At 34.7% G+C, this 16,212-nt stretch overlaps 1 protein-coding gene and 1 long non-coding RNA gene across 7 annotated transcripts in view; one reads left to right on the top strand and one right to left on the bottom strand.

Annotated features, from left to right (window-relative positions):
* Positions 1-16,212, bottom strand: part of FAM135A (family with sequence similarity 135 member A) — a 66,856-nt gene that overhangs the window by 22,230 nt on the left and 28,414 nt on the right. For 3 of the 5 annotated variants that reach the window (XM_088137615.1, XM_088137604.1, XM_088137620.1), the window contains exons 7-10: positions 15,288-15,461; positions 10,136-10,262; positions 9,412-9,565; positions 5,195-5,272 (exon numbers count right to left, since the gene is read on the bottom strand). In XM_088137615.1, the coding sequence (XP_087993741.1) occupies positions 5,195-5,272; positions 9,412-9,565; positions 10,136-10,262; positions 15,288-15,461 (533 nt within the window). The remainder of the gene's footprint in view (positions 1-5,194; positions 5,273-9,411; positions 9,566-10,135; positions 10,263-15,287; positions 15,462-16,212) is intronic. The other 2 variants (XM_088137629.1, XM_088137633.1) reach the window with 1 other exon arrangement.
* The window catches only part of LOC112541721 (uncharacterized), a 47,995-nt gene that overhangs the window by 24,983 nt on the left and 6,800 nt on the right, over positions 1-16,212 (top strand). For both annotated transcript variants that reach the window (XR_003085684.2, XR_015795595.1), the window contains one exon: positions 4,778-4,847. This is a non-coding gene — a long non-coding RNA (uncharacterized LOC112541721). The remainder of the gene's footprint in view (positions 1-4,777; positions 4,848-16,212) is intronic.

Genomic DNA, 16,212 nt, shown 5'->3' with positions numbered 1-16,212 from the left:
ATATTACAGTTCATATGAAATCTAGGAATTCCTAAAATGAACTAAGACATTTTATTTAGGACCCTTCTTTCTGCAATATTTTCATTGTTAATTGTTTTAAATATTAAACTTATATAATACAGTTTTTTCCTTTAGACCTCTCTTGATTATATATTTTAAAAAGCAACACAGCACAATGCACTAAGATGAAACGCTAAAATCTTAAGATTGACACAATCATGTTAGAATCGGCTCGTGAAAATCATCATTAGAAAAACAAGTTCAGACGAACGTGTAGTGAAAATCTAAATGGAGTTGTACTTTAAAAATGTCAAAAACTGAGTTGGGGAATAAGGAGTATATGTAGAGGCTAATGGAAAAGTTTACCAAATATTAGTTTGGAATTCTGTTCATCATACGCCCTTGATATAATAAGGAAGGAGGAGGTGGCCATTTTCAGTGATTCTCCATTTTCACTGAAAATCTTCTCCCTTAAGAAGATTGCCTTAAACTATGTAGGCAGTAGTCTGGGTGATGCAGAAGGAATTGGCAAAAATTGTTGGTCCACTTTGGTCAGCAAGAATCTCTGCTGTAGCTCCTTCTGTTCATGTAAGGATGACTCAAGATAGAAGCCATTAAATATACTCAGAATAAAAATCCCTTAATTTAGGCACAGTAAAAAAAAATTACAGAAACAGTAAAGTGTTTTCATATAGGCAAAGTTAATTGCTAAGATTTTTTCTAATTATAATCAAAGTCCATTAGAACATGAACAAATGTTTGATATCAATTTAAATCTAATGGAACAGTTTAGCAGATTAATTATACTGTAAATGTATTTGTTCTCAGATGAAATATATCTTACAACTTTTTCTAGCCAAACATTCTCACAACTATCTTTTTAAATTGAATAACTGGTGTTAAGTATTCTTCCAATGACCTATTTTTTCCTAGTCTAAATAAAATTCTAATTGGAGAGTAAATATTTCTTTAGAAAAGCCAACATAACTTTTGATTCAGCATTTAGAAAGTATATAATGGAACTTAGCTGATTTCAGAAACTATACAGGGTCAAACATGGTTAGTATTTGGATGGAAGATCACCTGGACATACCAGGGCTGTAGGTGGCACAGGGAATTGCAAATCAATTCATAAAGTCACCAGGAGTCAAACTTGACTTGAAGACTTTACCTTAAAGCTTCCACCATTCCCACCTAACCCCCATATTACTTTACTTAGAAATTAAAAAAACTCAAAATATATGCATAAAAAAACTTTTAAACTAGGATGTTAGCTAAAAGTATTTTGAACATGTCTGTAAATGTGAAGCATTCACTTCCTTAAAAGCTTTTGAAAAGTTTTGATAAGGGCTGAATTGGTGATATTTCATGAGAAAATAAAGAAAATTTGCACAAAATACTAAGATACAAAAAGATATAACAGTATAAACTTTGAGATTTTTTTTAAAGTGAAATAACTTTCCAAAAACAGAACAAGTTTTTCTAGGGTAGTTATTTAAATTAAAAAAAAAAAAAAACTTTTACAGATCAATTAGAATTGGAACTTAGGTGGCATTTTATTGGCATCTCCTTGCCAAAACTGCTGTGGAAATTCTCCCACGGCTCCAGATACGGTAGTGGGCTGCATGGGAGAGAACCTATTTTTCAAAGGGTTACTGTTCCATTGAGGATAGCACCACTGCATTCACCTAAATGTGTTTCCTAAGCTGCTAAATATTGGGAGCTTGACATGAGATTCTAGTAGGAACAGAATAAAGTTAGCATTCACCTTTCATTTTTCCTAAGTGTAACATTCATTTGTTTTGGCCCAGGATATAGAGTTTTGTAGGTTCAACTAAGAGTTTACACAAACTCAGTCAATACGTAAGTTCTAGGAATGGGCAGAAAGTTCTGAACTTGAAACAACTCTTTCACCGTTCAGAGCCCAGAGCAAAATTTCCCATATCCCAAAATTTTGTCACAAGCACAGAACAAAATATTTTAAATGTTCTGATGTCCCATAATTGGCTTGTGCTTTTTGTAAATTTCCCCAAGCTACGGAGCTTAGAGTCTGCGTTAACCAATAAACAACAAGAGCAGATTCACTGATGCTGACATTGGCTTGAGTGAGTTAAGAGAAAAGCAGGGGCGGGGGTGCTGGTATTTAGTGTGAGTCAGTTAATCATGGATTGCTGCTTACATGATAGGTAACTTTAGTTTTGTTTTTAATGATTTGCTATGGGGAAGTTGTTGTTTGTAATGTAATGTCCCTCTATATTTTTATGTTGTGCACTTTCTGGTAGGTTGCCAAATGGAAACGTTAACATTGAACATGTACATTGGAAAAAAGCCTCAAACCAACAGCCTGAGAAGTATATATGTGTTGCTGTCAGCCTGTTCATAGGCTGTGTTCAAGTGGACACAATACTGTTGCTTTTTCACTGGGTTCAGTTCTGCATCTGTCTGTGCAAGAAGGCTGGAAAAAGTGCACTTAGCTGTTACTTTCATGGTTGTTGCTGTTATTATATTTTTATCCCACCTTTTTTATATATAACTCAAGGCGGTGAGCATACCTAATACTCCTGCCTCCTATTTTCCCCATAACAACAATCTTGTGAGATGGGTTGGGCTGAGAGAAAGTGACAGGACAAAATCACTCAGCTGGCTTTCATGCCTAAGGGAGGCCTAGAACTTACCGTCTCCTGGTTTCTAGGCCAGCACCTTAGCCATTGTTAAGTTGGATAGCTCCTTGTATATTACATATTTTCTAAACTAGTAAATTATGCTATGCATTAACATACTGTATGTATTAAATTAGTAATTTCAGGAGAAAAAGTACAGAGAAATGAATTATCCATAAAATATGGAGGAACTGGCTCTTTTAAAACTATGAATCAACAGGGCCACAATCCATATTACAAGTCATACGGAATTAATGATTTACGATTGCATGCTTTTCTCAATATGCATGTGAATTTCTTTAAATTATAGCAACCAGAGTCACAGCAGATGGTTTCAAAATATTAGGAAGACCTAGTTAGCAGGCAACTAGGCTAAGGAGCACCAACATTTGCAGGGGAATGAGGAGAAATAAGGAAATGTGTGTGACATCATCATGCAAATGCTGTGACTTACATATTTGTGTTAGATGTCAGGATACAAGTATGTGATCATGGCAGTTAGATGATGCTGTCACAGCATGTGTTGTCATTTTGATGTCATCACAGTTTGTTGCAGATGCTACTGCTAAAAGATATATGATCCAAACTGAAGGGCCCAACACAATATCAGTTACATACAGTGGAACCTCGGGTTACGAACGCTTCTGTTAACAAACTTTTCAGGTTACGACCAGCTCCGGCCACAAAATTTTTCCTTGGTTTGCGAACTCCGCCTCGGGGTACGAATAGGATACGCGGCCATTTCCCCTCCCGTGACATGGTCTGCGGCCATTTTCTGCCCCTGACACGTGGTCTGCGGCCATTTTTCCGCCTGACACGTGGTCCGCGGCCATTTTCCGCCCCTGACACATGGTCCGCGGCCATTTTTCCACCCCGACACGTGGTCTGCGGCCATTTTCCGCCCGACACGTGGTCCGCTGCCATTTTTCCACCCCGACACATGGTCCGCAGCCATTTTTCCGCCCCTGACACGTGGTCTGCAGCCATTTTTACGCCCGACACGTGGTCCGTGGCCACTTTTCCGCCCCTGACACGTGGTCCGTGGCCATTTTCCACCCGACACGTGGTTGTAGGGAGGGGGACTCTCCCTCCAAGCAATAGCCACCTCCCTGTCCTCCACGCCAGAACGGATTAACGGTAATTACATTGAACATTATGGGGAAATTTGCTTCGGGTTGCGACCAATTCGGGCTGTGACCAGAGTCATGGAATGAATTAAGTTCGTAATCCGAGGTACCACTGTATTAATTCATTTTTTTAAGCAGTAACATTTATTTTCAGGGAACATGAATTTTCAGATTCTCTTCTGATGCTGGAAAATATTAACAGGTTGTAAGTTCCTTAAAAATATTAATAATATCTGCATAGTTTTCCAGTAATTTATATCTGTATGTCAAATTGTGATAATTGATTTCACACCCAGATTATAAAATGTATTAAATAATTATACAATAAGAATACAATATCGCAGAAAGGAAGGAGGTCAATCCCATATTCTTGTTTACAAAGCATTCCTTTAATGCCGATATCTTTGCTGAAGAATTATTTTATTTTTAGAACAGCTAGAGACAGTTGAATGGAGAAAACAGGATACTCATCCCAGCGATGTACTCTAGCTGAAGGCAAACAAACACCAAAAATGCAGTGCCTTTTCCACTTACGGCAAAATGGATTGTGCCTTAAAGTACAATTATGTTCCTAAACAGGCTAATGCAGAACTACAACTCAGTGGAAAAGGTTTTTTCCTTTTGTGATTTAAGACAATCAAGAGCATATTCTCCCTTTATCTTTCTAATTAAGAAGTTCAAAATGTACAAGTAACAGTAATGTACAACTGTTTATTTATTAATAGCTCTTAAAAATATATAAAGGCAACAAAGGGACTGCAAATGATATCCAACAGAAATAAGATATTGGATTGGATCTTTTCCATGAACAGAAATGCTTTTGCTGTCTCTCTTTGACAGAAGAGATCCCAATTCAGTGAAGGCTCCCACTAAGGGGGATGCAGTGATTATTTGCTGATTCACTTTTCCCCGTGCAATTTCTAGTACCACCGTATATGCTGTTCAGGAGAGTACAATCTCCCAATCTTCCTGCCCTTCTTCTTTCACCAGAATATCTTGGGAGCAGAATTCCATGCACAGGAAATCTGGATTCAACTCACTGAATATTTGCATTCGGAGTGTAAGCATATATTATTATTTTATCTCATGACTGAAGGTAGAACCAGAAATTATTACAAAGTGTGCTATCACAAGGACAGAGAAACTGCAGGGGGAGAAACTGAACTTCCAGTGAAAGTATCTCATTTCATCAACACTGCAAATTCAGACAAAGCTAGACAGAGCCTTAATTTAATGTATACATTAGGCTAATTAACCCTCTTATCCTGGGGTTGGATGATATTTTTAGGCTCCTCTTTGATCTTCTGTAAACATGAAATAATAGGTATTATTTACAAACAGTAATATGATTTTACTATAATAAATCCTAATGGGTTATGAATATAACCCACTTTTTAAAGAACATACCTAGATAGGCGTCTCCCTGGATTCGCAGATATTTTCTTCTGAGAAGACGTTCATAAAGGACCTGCATGCTGGACTTGGCTAGTTATAGGGATTGTACACACGACTAGTTACTACACTCTTTCATTCGTGTTTACTATTACTATTATTATTAGCTTTAAAGTTAGTAAGAAAGCTTATAATTTGCCTACTAATTAGTGAAATTAGATAAGAAAATTAAAGAATAGAATTTAGTAGCTTTCTAGATCTGGAGTTGATGATGTACATTATGGCTGCTTTTGGCTTATCATTTGTTTGGGGTTTAATCTGTTAATGCAAGATTGTTTAAATGCTAACGATTTCTGTTATTTAAATATAGCAGGATGGAACATGATTTGTACAAAACTGTTCTCTCTTTTTGTAAAACCAAAAAAAAGCCAATTATGAAAATAAAAATGTACATCAGAAAAATAAGAAAACAGAAGACAAAAAGAAAGTACACAGTGCAAGGCAATTTAAAAGAAACAAACAGAAATGCTTCTAAACAAGATTTCAGACTTTTTGCTAGAATCCCATTTGAATCAAAATTCTAGGTAGTGTACAACAAATACCCCATTATATTATGATAATAATTCACATTGCAGGTAAGTAAGCCAATACTTCATCCAAACTTACATACATGCAACTCTGATTTGCACTCAATACTTTCAGTAATAGGTTTTATAAGCTCATATTAGTAATACTAGCACACATCACCAACCCAGTAAAAGTCCTATGCATAATAAGTTTTTTTTCCATATACACAGGCCAAATTAAAATACTGAATAAATGAACCTAGAAATCTAAATAGAATATTAACTACAGAAAATGTAAGCAATAAAAACATATGTATTAAAATCTTTCTTTTCAATTTTAAACTTGTTTAAAAAAAAAAATTGGCTAACTCATGGGTTTAATTCAATTCCTGCAAAGATTAGAGTAGGTTCATTTAAATGATTCTTTGTGGGGTAATCCTTATTATTGAAACACAACTTTTAATCTTAAGGAAGATATTCAGATATTTTTCCTTAAATAATTCATAAAGCTAGATAGATGTATTTACAACTATGTGACTGAAATACAGGAGCTTACAAATTGTTACTGTGCAAAATGCATAGAAACAATTTATTACAGAACACAAAGATTATGTTAATAACAATACCAAATGTTGCATCCCAATTCATGTATCAATTCTGGGGTACATTTTGCTATTCTAATGAAATTTTAGATTAGGACAACAACCTACAGTTTAGGAACATGCAGGTATTTGGCTCTTAAGTGGAAAAAGTGCTTAAGAGGAGATATGGGCATGCTAGCTGTATCTGTTGACACCTCCTTAAAGAAGCCATGCCTTTTCCTGGGTGCACAGGAAGGAGTTAAGGAGATGGCCACAAGGCATGAAGATGTTGTTGAACTTTGTTGATCCCTCAACTAAAACACACATTTTTGTGGGATCAGGTAGCTGCAGTACAAATCCAGGAAAAGGTGTGGCTTTTTAAAGAAGGTATTGACAGATATAATACAGATAGTATAGTACTGTACTATATAGTACAGATATAGTGCTCTGAAATATTTTTTCCACTTCAGATCCAAATATCTGCAAATAATTGCTAGAGTCCTAATGTGATTTTAGCTGTATCTATGTGCTGTTGCATGTAAAACTAGGTTTATGGAGAATCCTAGTTTGCCATGATCAGCCTGTACCCTTATGCATAAACCAGTTTGTGTATGGAGCTAGTTTGTACATGGTGCAGTCCTTCCAGGATCATGATCAGATACATTAACCACGAATAGAAAGTTTACTATTTAATCTATGCCTGGGTCCTTGGCTTGCTGTATCATTTTACAAGTGAAAATGGCAAAACAAGACTTTTCTTAGCTTAAACATCACACCCTGTTTAATTACTATATGCAGCCACACTAGTATAGTCCACATATAACTTTAATCTCATTTCTGAAGTACCTTAAAGTCATAGCACTGAAATTTAGAAGCATGGTTAGAACTCACTGGGGGTATGGCTTCTAAATGCTCTGGCTTCTAAAATATTGAATAAATAAATCTAAAAATCTAAATAAAATATTAAATACAGAAAATGTCAGCAATAAAAGCATAGCGTATTAAAAACTCTTTCCAATTTTAAAGTTCACTTTTTCAAGACAGTAATTGGTTAACTTGTAGCTGTAGGAAATATAGTGTGACTCCAGCCACAGGATTACCTGGGTTAGCAAAAGGAGGCAAGCATGAACCAGCATGCAGCTCATTCGTGGTAAACTAGGATTCTCCAGAAATGTTGCATAATATTGAATGTGAACACAACTACTAACTTTCTAATTCTGTCAAGTACATTAAATCTTTAATGACCGAGTTCCAAAAAGCAGTTTACACACATATAAAACTGCAAATACAACTGGGGCTTTCTTTGTTAATCATTGCATCAATGAAGACTGCCTTGCCTCATTTACTATTATAACTGCTACTAAATAGAGTAAGTACACAATGGTTATTAAGCTAGGAATCACCTATATGCTGATGTTCCTTCTGCATCTCTTTTTTAACAGTTGGTTTAAGTGAACTTATTTTAGTTTTTGGTTTCCCATCAAACTGACTCTTTGATTGCATGAGAGATGGGGTGAAGAAGAAATGTACAGGTACTTGTCTTAATAGTGCATATGTATTTATCTCCATGATTCTAAATCCTAGGCTTATCCTGTATTATTAAAAGAAAAGTGATGAATATAATTAAAGCTTCTAATATCCCTTTATTTTAGAAATGCTACTTAAGTTTTATTATATCAGTATATCAATGTTGTATAATACTTTATCACCACTGTATATAAATATACAGTGTTAGGTTATACTAAATCACCATATCATATGACATGGTCTCACAAAGAATTGTAAGCCCTTCAGATGGAACCAGAGTTTCCTAAGTGTATATCATATTATGTAAGAAATTTTAGTTTTGATTATTATTGCTATTAATGCAAATACATTTTAAATAAAATGTTTTGCAGTAATTGTGGCTTTATTTTGAGGTGTTAGATCAAGAACAGGGCTCTAATATTGTGTAATATATATTTTTCACCAAATAAACCTGTGGGCACCCTTGGAATTTCTTTCTGGTATACTGAATTGCAAATCTAGTTTTTGGTATTTCCAATCAACTCGGAATTTTAAAAAGAGCTGAACTATTTGGCATAGAAGCCTCTGGTGATGCTAGAGTTGGTGAGTAAAAGCAAATAAGGAAAATATGGACTACATAATATAGATACTATTCTGACCTAGTTGTCAAACTAGAAAGAGTACCTTGGATCTTAGTTCTGGGGCAAAACTCTTCACAACCATTTTCAAAAAGTAATTGATAATTTGCTATCCAAAGGAAACAAATAAAAGCTTAAAATTGGCTTTAAATGTTTATAGATGTACAGTTTACATCTATAAACTGTAACTATAAATTAGGGCTGTATACTGTTCAATATTCAAAAGAGAACAGGTGAAGTATGCCCTGATCACATTTTGTTGAATTAAATGTTCCTTTTTTGGGGGGACTGCAGAGCAGCGTGAGCCCAGGAAAAGATTCAGCTTCTTTAAGGAGCTGTTGACAACTGTGACAGAGATGTCCATGCATATTCCAAATCTTTTCCCTTCTGAATTCAGGCCACTGCATAGCCCTGCTCTAGATCAATGAGTAGATTTATATCTCAATCCATAGTTTTTAGCTTTAATGAGACAAAATTCTACACATTCTTTAATTCATACATGAACTTAATGTATACATTATATATAATTCATATATAAATTATCGTAATCCTTCCCACAATAAATAAATGTGTCTGCCTAGTGTGGGCAAATAAAGGCCTGTGAATACAGAATAGCTATCTTAAAAGCATTTTTGTCTTGCAAGTGTTAAGCGTCTAGAAGCATAGTGTATTGCTTATTAATATATAATTATAATATATTAATATAATTATAAGCCATATTTAGTATAACGTGGGTGCTTTGACACATTATATGAGAATAAAGGGTAAATTTTATATTTAAAAAAAATCCTCAAGTCAAGATATACAATTAAAAAATAGGCTGCATAATTAACTCTATGGGCAGCATTTTATATTGTATTATCTATATCCTTATTAAGGTGTATCTTAGCAGTAAGGTGGTATACAGGCTTTGCCATAGAAGGAAAAAGCATTTGACATACCTGCATCTAATTTTTGACAGGAAGGCAATTCATTTGATAAATTGGTGAAATAGCTGTGTAATCCTTTGAAAGCGAGCAGCAAACCGGCACAAAGTGTATGGTGAAGACTGTAAGCATGATTCAAGAAAGGTTCTGCTATTACAAAACTGCAGCCCTAAAAATGGATTTATATAATTTTTAAGTCATAAGGAAACATCAACATGTTATTTCAAGTTTAAAGACAAAGCTCAAGATATTACCCAAGGCATTCTTTCTACACATGCTTCTGCACCCCAGTCACCTACTCATCTCCCCCGCCCCAAGTTGGGGGCATTCCAGAATAGTAATTAACAGGCAGTGTGGAAAGCAGGCGGCAGGCAGGCAGGCAGGCAGGCAGGCAGGCAGGCTTCCCATGAACTTTGAGGGCTTCCTGGTTCTGGAAGGCTGCAGTCTTATTTTGTAACACTTTCTCAGTATTACAATTCATTGAATTTCTTTGTTAAAAAGTCTACTTTTTAGGATTTATTTCTCAGTCAAATTTTAACATGAACAGCAGCAGTATTTATCTATTACATAGCATCATGACCAGTATTTCTAGTAAGTAATGTTTTAATATACCAGATATTTGACAGCATTTATTCCATGTAATTTCAATGAATTGAAAAGGTTTTGCTTTTTAAAAATTGTTCTGTGAAATGTTTGTACTTTTCAGCCTATTAAGAAGACAAAATAATTCCGATCTTACATCAGATGATAACTGCTTGGTGTAATTGTTGCCAAAGACAACACTTTCGAGAGAAGGAATCACAGAATCCCTGTTCTGTGCTGGTGCATTTCTGTTTAACCAAGTATTCTTTATAGGGCGAGGAAAGCTAAAAACAAATGAGGGCAGAATTAAACATCAAAACAGGTACAAGAGCTAAATTACAAAGATTGCAAGAAAAAGCAATAGTAGAGAATTAAAGCTTGGTACAAACTACTACTTCAGTATCTGCTACAACTAGCATATAAAGAAGGCCACTATACTGCCCAGAGTACGACGATGCATAAAACTAAATATGATTATTTAAATTATTGTAAATAATATTTTAGATGGTTGTAGATGAATGAATTGCTAACAGTAGCTTAAATTGGAACAATCTTGGAATTAATGTTTGGGGCAACTTTTAAAAGTACTTTTGAAAGTTCTCATTCAACTGAGAAATGGGAATAGGCCTAACTAAGGAAGGGAGGTAATATATAGAAGTTATTGTAATTAAATTTATTTTACCTGAATTTTACTGATTCAACACAACCTGTTATTTCCTTTTAACAAATTCTGTTATTTCTTTTTAACAAATGAATTACTTTTGGAAAAGCATTCAACTAAATAATCACATTATAAGCTTCCAACCAGAATATATAAAAAGTAACTACATTTGAATATCACCATGTAAAGAAAAGAAATTGCAATTTTGCCAAGCTAAAAAGTATACATCACTGTATGCTTGAGAGGAGATACACAGACTAATTCACATATAATGTTTGTAATACTGAAATGGTACAAGGAAAAACAAAACATATTAAAATATTCCAAGATCTAAAAAAGAAAATAAAGTCTTTAATGAACATGTTTTTCATTAAGAGAACAAGTAAATTTGTACTGCTTTCTTTCCAGTTGCTTGTGGGTCCAAAATTAGGTCTCTTTCAATTGTGCTTAGTTAAGTAAAAAGCAAGGGTTTACATAAACTTAACAAATGCAACAACAGGAAGTGCATTGCATGAATAATGAATACTATAGCATTATGATCCAGTGGAATCTCTGTCTGTGCACGCACTCTCTTGTACAGAGGTAACATCTCTGAAGCAGCTAGGTGAATCTCGCAAAGGATGCAACTTCTTTAACTCTTTGAACAGAAGTGCATTGTTCATACTAATGCATTTTGCGAAGCACTTCTTTCAAATGCTTTGCATAGCTCTACTACAAAGTTTAACCTTTTAGTGAATAAAACTGCTAGGATAGCAGTATGAAGGATACCTATGACCATTAGGATCCTACACTGTCAGAAGCATAGCTCATAACTGTTTTGTTGATAGGACAAATCCAAAATCATATAGTTGAATGAAAAGTATAATGATATTGTTCAAGCTGTAGCTACATACATAACCTGCATAATTTTTCTGCACTATCTCCCTTTAACACTGCCAGTCCTACTCTACTAGATTAATTTAGGAATAATCTCGCATTTAGTTGTTTGCAGAGAACTATAACTTCTTCAGATACCTTGTATCTATAACATTTCTACTAGAAGTTGTTAGACAAAAATTAGGTTGCATCAATACACTCAATGGAAGAGAAGTGTACCATATATTTAAACAATGATCAATACAAGTACCATCATTTGTCCCTTTACCACCACTTCAGTGAATAAAACTATTCATCTGAGTTAGACTGATTTTCCAAGAGACAAATAAAAAAGCAGAGAAAGACATTCTTGCCAGAAAGACAGAAAAACTGCAGCAGATGAAAATGCAAAGAACAGCAATCACAATGGACAATGAAAGCCATCAGTAAGAGATACTTTGCCTTTTCTACTTATCATTAATCATAACCAATAGCTAATTCTTCTAACTTCCAATTCTGGATAAAAGGACTCTTGTCCTTCCATTAATCCACCACTAATGAGTAGACCATCCATTTCTCCTACTAATCTGCATCATAAATGGATGCATTCAAGAGGAAGCACAAAAACCATCCTCAGAAAGGGGAAACTAAATAGTTCCTATCTCTGAAAATACATGTGTGTTTACATATATTTTCATCTGTATCTCTTTTATTGCTGACTTTTTATTATGGTCAAAATGTAGCACATAGATTTTACCAGGAAAAATATATTTAAAAAGAAAAAAGGTTAAAAGATTTTTAAAAATCTCTAAATCAAATCTGTCAGAGAATCTCTAATCTTATACAATAATGTATATACTTCCTAACTCATCTGTTTCTCAATTTCCACTGCAACATTTTATTTCCTAACCTCAAATGCCATAAAAGCATGAATACTCAAATATCTACTGCTATGTATACCATGAAGGACAAAGCCACACTAATTTTGGAAAGAACCATTAAATTATGCTATCATAAAAACATGCAGAAATCAGAGCCTTTAAAAACATTTAATAAATCTATCAGCTTACCTCTGTTTTGCTCTTTTGAAAATTTCTGTACTTTTGTAGCTTCCAGCCACTGAATACAATAGATTTAAAGCTTCTGGATTTTAATAGAGATGAAACTACACCTTCTTTTGTCATTCAATTTTGCTCCAATTGTTAATTATAAAAATTAAAAATCTAGACTGCCAGCATTAAACACAGTTTTCTACCCAAAGGAAAGAGATACTACAGAAAAAAAATACTTCAAATAGCATACCTATAATTAATTAAATCTGATTCACAATCTTCATTGCTCAGAGTGAACAGAAATGAAGCAATTTTCTTGTTTTCCTATATAAATAGGAAATGCTCAGCATGTACATCAGAGAAATCTTTACACTAGTAAGTATGGTCTTCCATATTAACTATAACTCCATGATTTCCTGCCAATGATCATGCTAGCTAAAGCTATTAAAAACTGAAGTCTGACAGGCACCAGTCGATGTACCTTGTCTAAAATATGCAAAAAGTATTTGGAAATTCAAAGGAAAAAAATCTGTTCAGACGCAGTACTTGTACATTTTTCAAAATGTGAAAAGAGTTACAGTGGGGCAAAAAAGTATTTAGTCAGCCACCAATTGTGCAAGTTCTCCCACTTAAAAAGATGAGAGAGGCCTGTAATTTTCATCATAGGTATACCTCAACTATGAGAGACAAAATGAGAAAAAAAATCCAGAAAATCACATTGTCTGATTTTTAAAGAATTTATTTGCAAATCATGGTGGAAAATAAGTATTTGGTCACCTACAAACAAGCAAGATGTCTGGCTCTCACAGACCTGTAACTACTTCTTTAAGAAGCTCCTCTGTCCTCCACTCATTACCTGTAGTAATGGCACCTGTTTGACCTTGTTATCAGTATAAAAGACACCTGTCCACAACCTCAAACAGTCACACTCCAAACTCCACTATGGCCAAGACCAAAGAGCTGTCAAAGGACAGCAGAAACAAAACTGTAGACCTGCACCAGGTTGGGAAGACTGAATCTGCAATAGGCAAGCAGCTTGGTGTGAAGAAATCAACTGTGGGAGCAATAATTAGAAAATGGAAGACATACAAGACCACTGATAATCTCCCTTGATCTGGGGTTCCATGCAAGATCTCACCCCGTGGGGTCAAAATGATCACAAGAACGGTGAGCAAAAATCCCAGAACCACATGGGGGGACCTAGTGAATGACCTGCAGAGAGCTGGGACCAAAGTAACAAAGGCTAGCATCAGTAACACGCTATGCTGCCAGGGACTCAAATCCTGCAGTGCCAGATGTGTCCCCCTGCTTAAGCCAGTACATGTCTGGGCCTGTCTGAAGTTTGCTAGAGAGCATTTGGATGATCCAGAAGAGGATTGGGAGAATGTCATATGGTCAGATGAAACCAAAGTAGAACGTTTTGGTCTAAACTTAACTCGTTGTGTTTGGAGGAGAGAGAATGCTGAGTTGCATCCAAAGAACATCATACCTACTGTGAAGCATGGGGGTGGAAACATCATGCTTTGGGGCTGTTTTTTTGCAAAGGGACCAGGACGACTGATCTGTGTAAAGGAAAGAATGAATGGGGCCATGTATCGTGAGATTTTGAGTGAGCACTTCCTTCCATCAGCAAGGGCATTGAAGATGAAACGTGGCTGGGTCTTTCAGCATGACAATGATCCCAAATACACCGCCCGGGCAACGAAGGAGTGGCTTCGTAAGAAGCATTTCAAGGTCCTGGAGTGGCCTAGCCAGTCTCCAGATCTCAACCCCATGGAAAACCTTTGGAGGGAGTTGAAAGTCCATGTTGCCCAGCGACAGCCCCAAAACATCACTGCTGTAGAGGAGATCTACATGGAGGAATGGGCCAAAATACCAGCAACAGTGTGTGAAAACCTTGTGAAGACTTACAGAAAACTTTTGACCTCTGTCATTGCCAACAAAGGATATATAACAAAATATTGAGATGAACTTTTGATATTGACCAAATACTTATTTTCCACCATGATTTGCAAATAAATTCTTTAAAAATCGGACAATGTGATTTTCTGGATTTTTTTTCTCATTTTGTCTCTCATAGTTGAGGTATACCTATGATGAAAATTACAGGCCTCTCTCATCTTTTTAAGTGGGAGAACTTGCACAATTGGTGGCTGACTAAATACTTTTTTGCCCCACTGTATATACGCATAGCGGAGTTAGCAAATGTAATATTTCCTATGGTAGTTCCCCACTTCTTAAAAATGCTGTACCAGAAATCAGACCTTATTAAATAGAATAATCTGTAGTGTAAGAGGCTGACAGAAAAGGGAAAATTTGTAAAATTGGACATGGCCATTAGGAGTATCGTTTAGTACAAATTTCTGAATAAGACATAAATAAATTATATAGCTTGCTAAGTGAAAGTTTAAGTTTTCATTTTTAGCTAAAGCATCAAAGGAACCAACTCACACAATAACTTTTCATATAATGCAAACAATTATGTCATCCTGTTTTTATAGTGCTTTCTTTCCATAAGAATAGTTAACACTACAATTAAAATTATTATTTTTAGTGTTTAACACTAAATATTTTCAGTATTGTGGCTCTATCAAAACCTATAAATTTTAGTAGTGTAGCTATTCAATCTAAATTGCATGATCACTTTCCCAAGTACTTTTATCAATAAAACCAACAAAATAAGAATGGGTTTCATCACATTAAAGTATTATTTTTAAAAACAGAACATTTCTATTCATTACCTTATCAATGGCTGGTGAAGAGCAACTAAAGAGGCATGCACTATAACAGAGATGACAGAGAGGTGAAAGTAATCAAACATAACATTGACATAGTGATGAAGGCCTCGGTGTAAAGTAAAGTGCAACTTTAGTGTTCGGCTGCTAATTAGCTGCAATGTGCTCAGGTCCTCTGGCCTAAATGAAAAAGAGTATAAACAGGTAAAAAAAATGTGTTATTGACCTAAAAACAAGAATACAAAATAATTAAATTATTTTGAAAATAATTTAATGCTAGTTTAAGAATCCAAGAATACAAAGCAATGATTGAGATCTTCTGTAACATATAGTTTTAGTAAAGACATCCATTTTCATTTGATAATTTGTTTAACATCAGACCTTTCAGTAATCTTCCTATGAGATCATTAGAAGGCGCCATATACAAGGAAGATTAAACAAAACCATGCATTGAATAACCAGATGTAACCTTCAATGAAAGCAATATGATGTCATATATGGAAATACACAATAATAATGTATACTGTAATAACAAATATAAAACACATGGAAATGTATTTACACATATACACACAAAGTATATAATAATAAATCCAAAATCAAGCAAAAAAGGCAATCCCAGCACTAATAACTAGAAACACTTTAGTTTTGATACATATATTCCATCACAATAATTTTTACAATGTATAATTATATCAATTTATATAGCCCAATTTAGAAGAATTAAAAATCCATAATGGATCTAAAAATACACAACACTAACTTTTCTAATATTTCAATATTAAGGGCAGTTCAATAAAAGAATGAGTTCAGTGCTTACAACTTTCTATGAACAGTGAGCAAAAAAAGAATTCCATGTATACATTGATGCACATAGTGTGTACAATGTTACACACAGAACTCCATCTGAAAAATATAAATACTCAATGTA

Source organism: Python bivittatus, unplaced genomic scaffold, assembly GCF_059951505.1.
Source record: "Python bivittatus isolate LINGU-HERP-01145 unplaced genomic scaffold, Pbiv_v1 ctg000020_np1212, whole genome shotgun sequence".
NCBI classification, from domain to species: domain Eukaryota; kingdom Metazoa; phylum Chordata; class Lepidosauria; order Squamata; family Pythonidae; genus Python; species Python bivittatus.
This window is presented reverse-complemented; position numbering and strand designations above follow the sequence as displayed.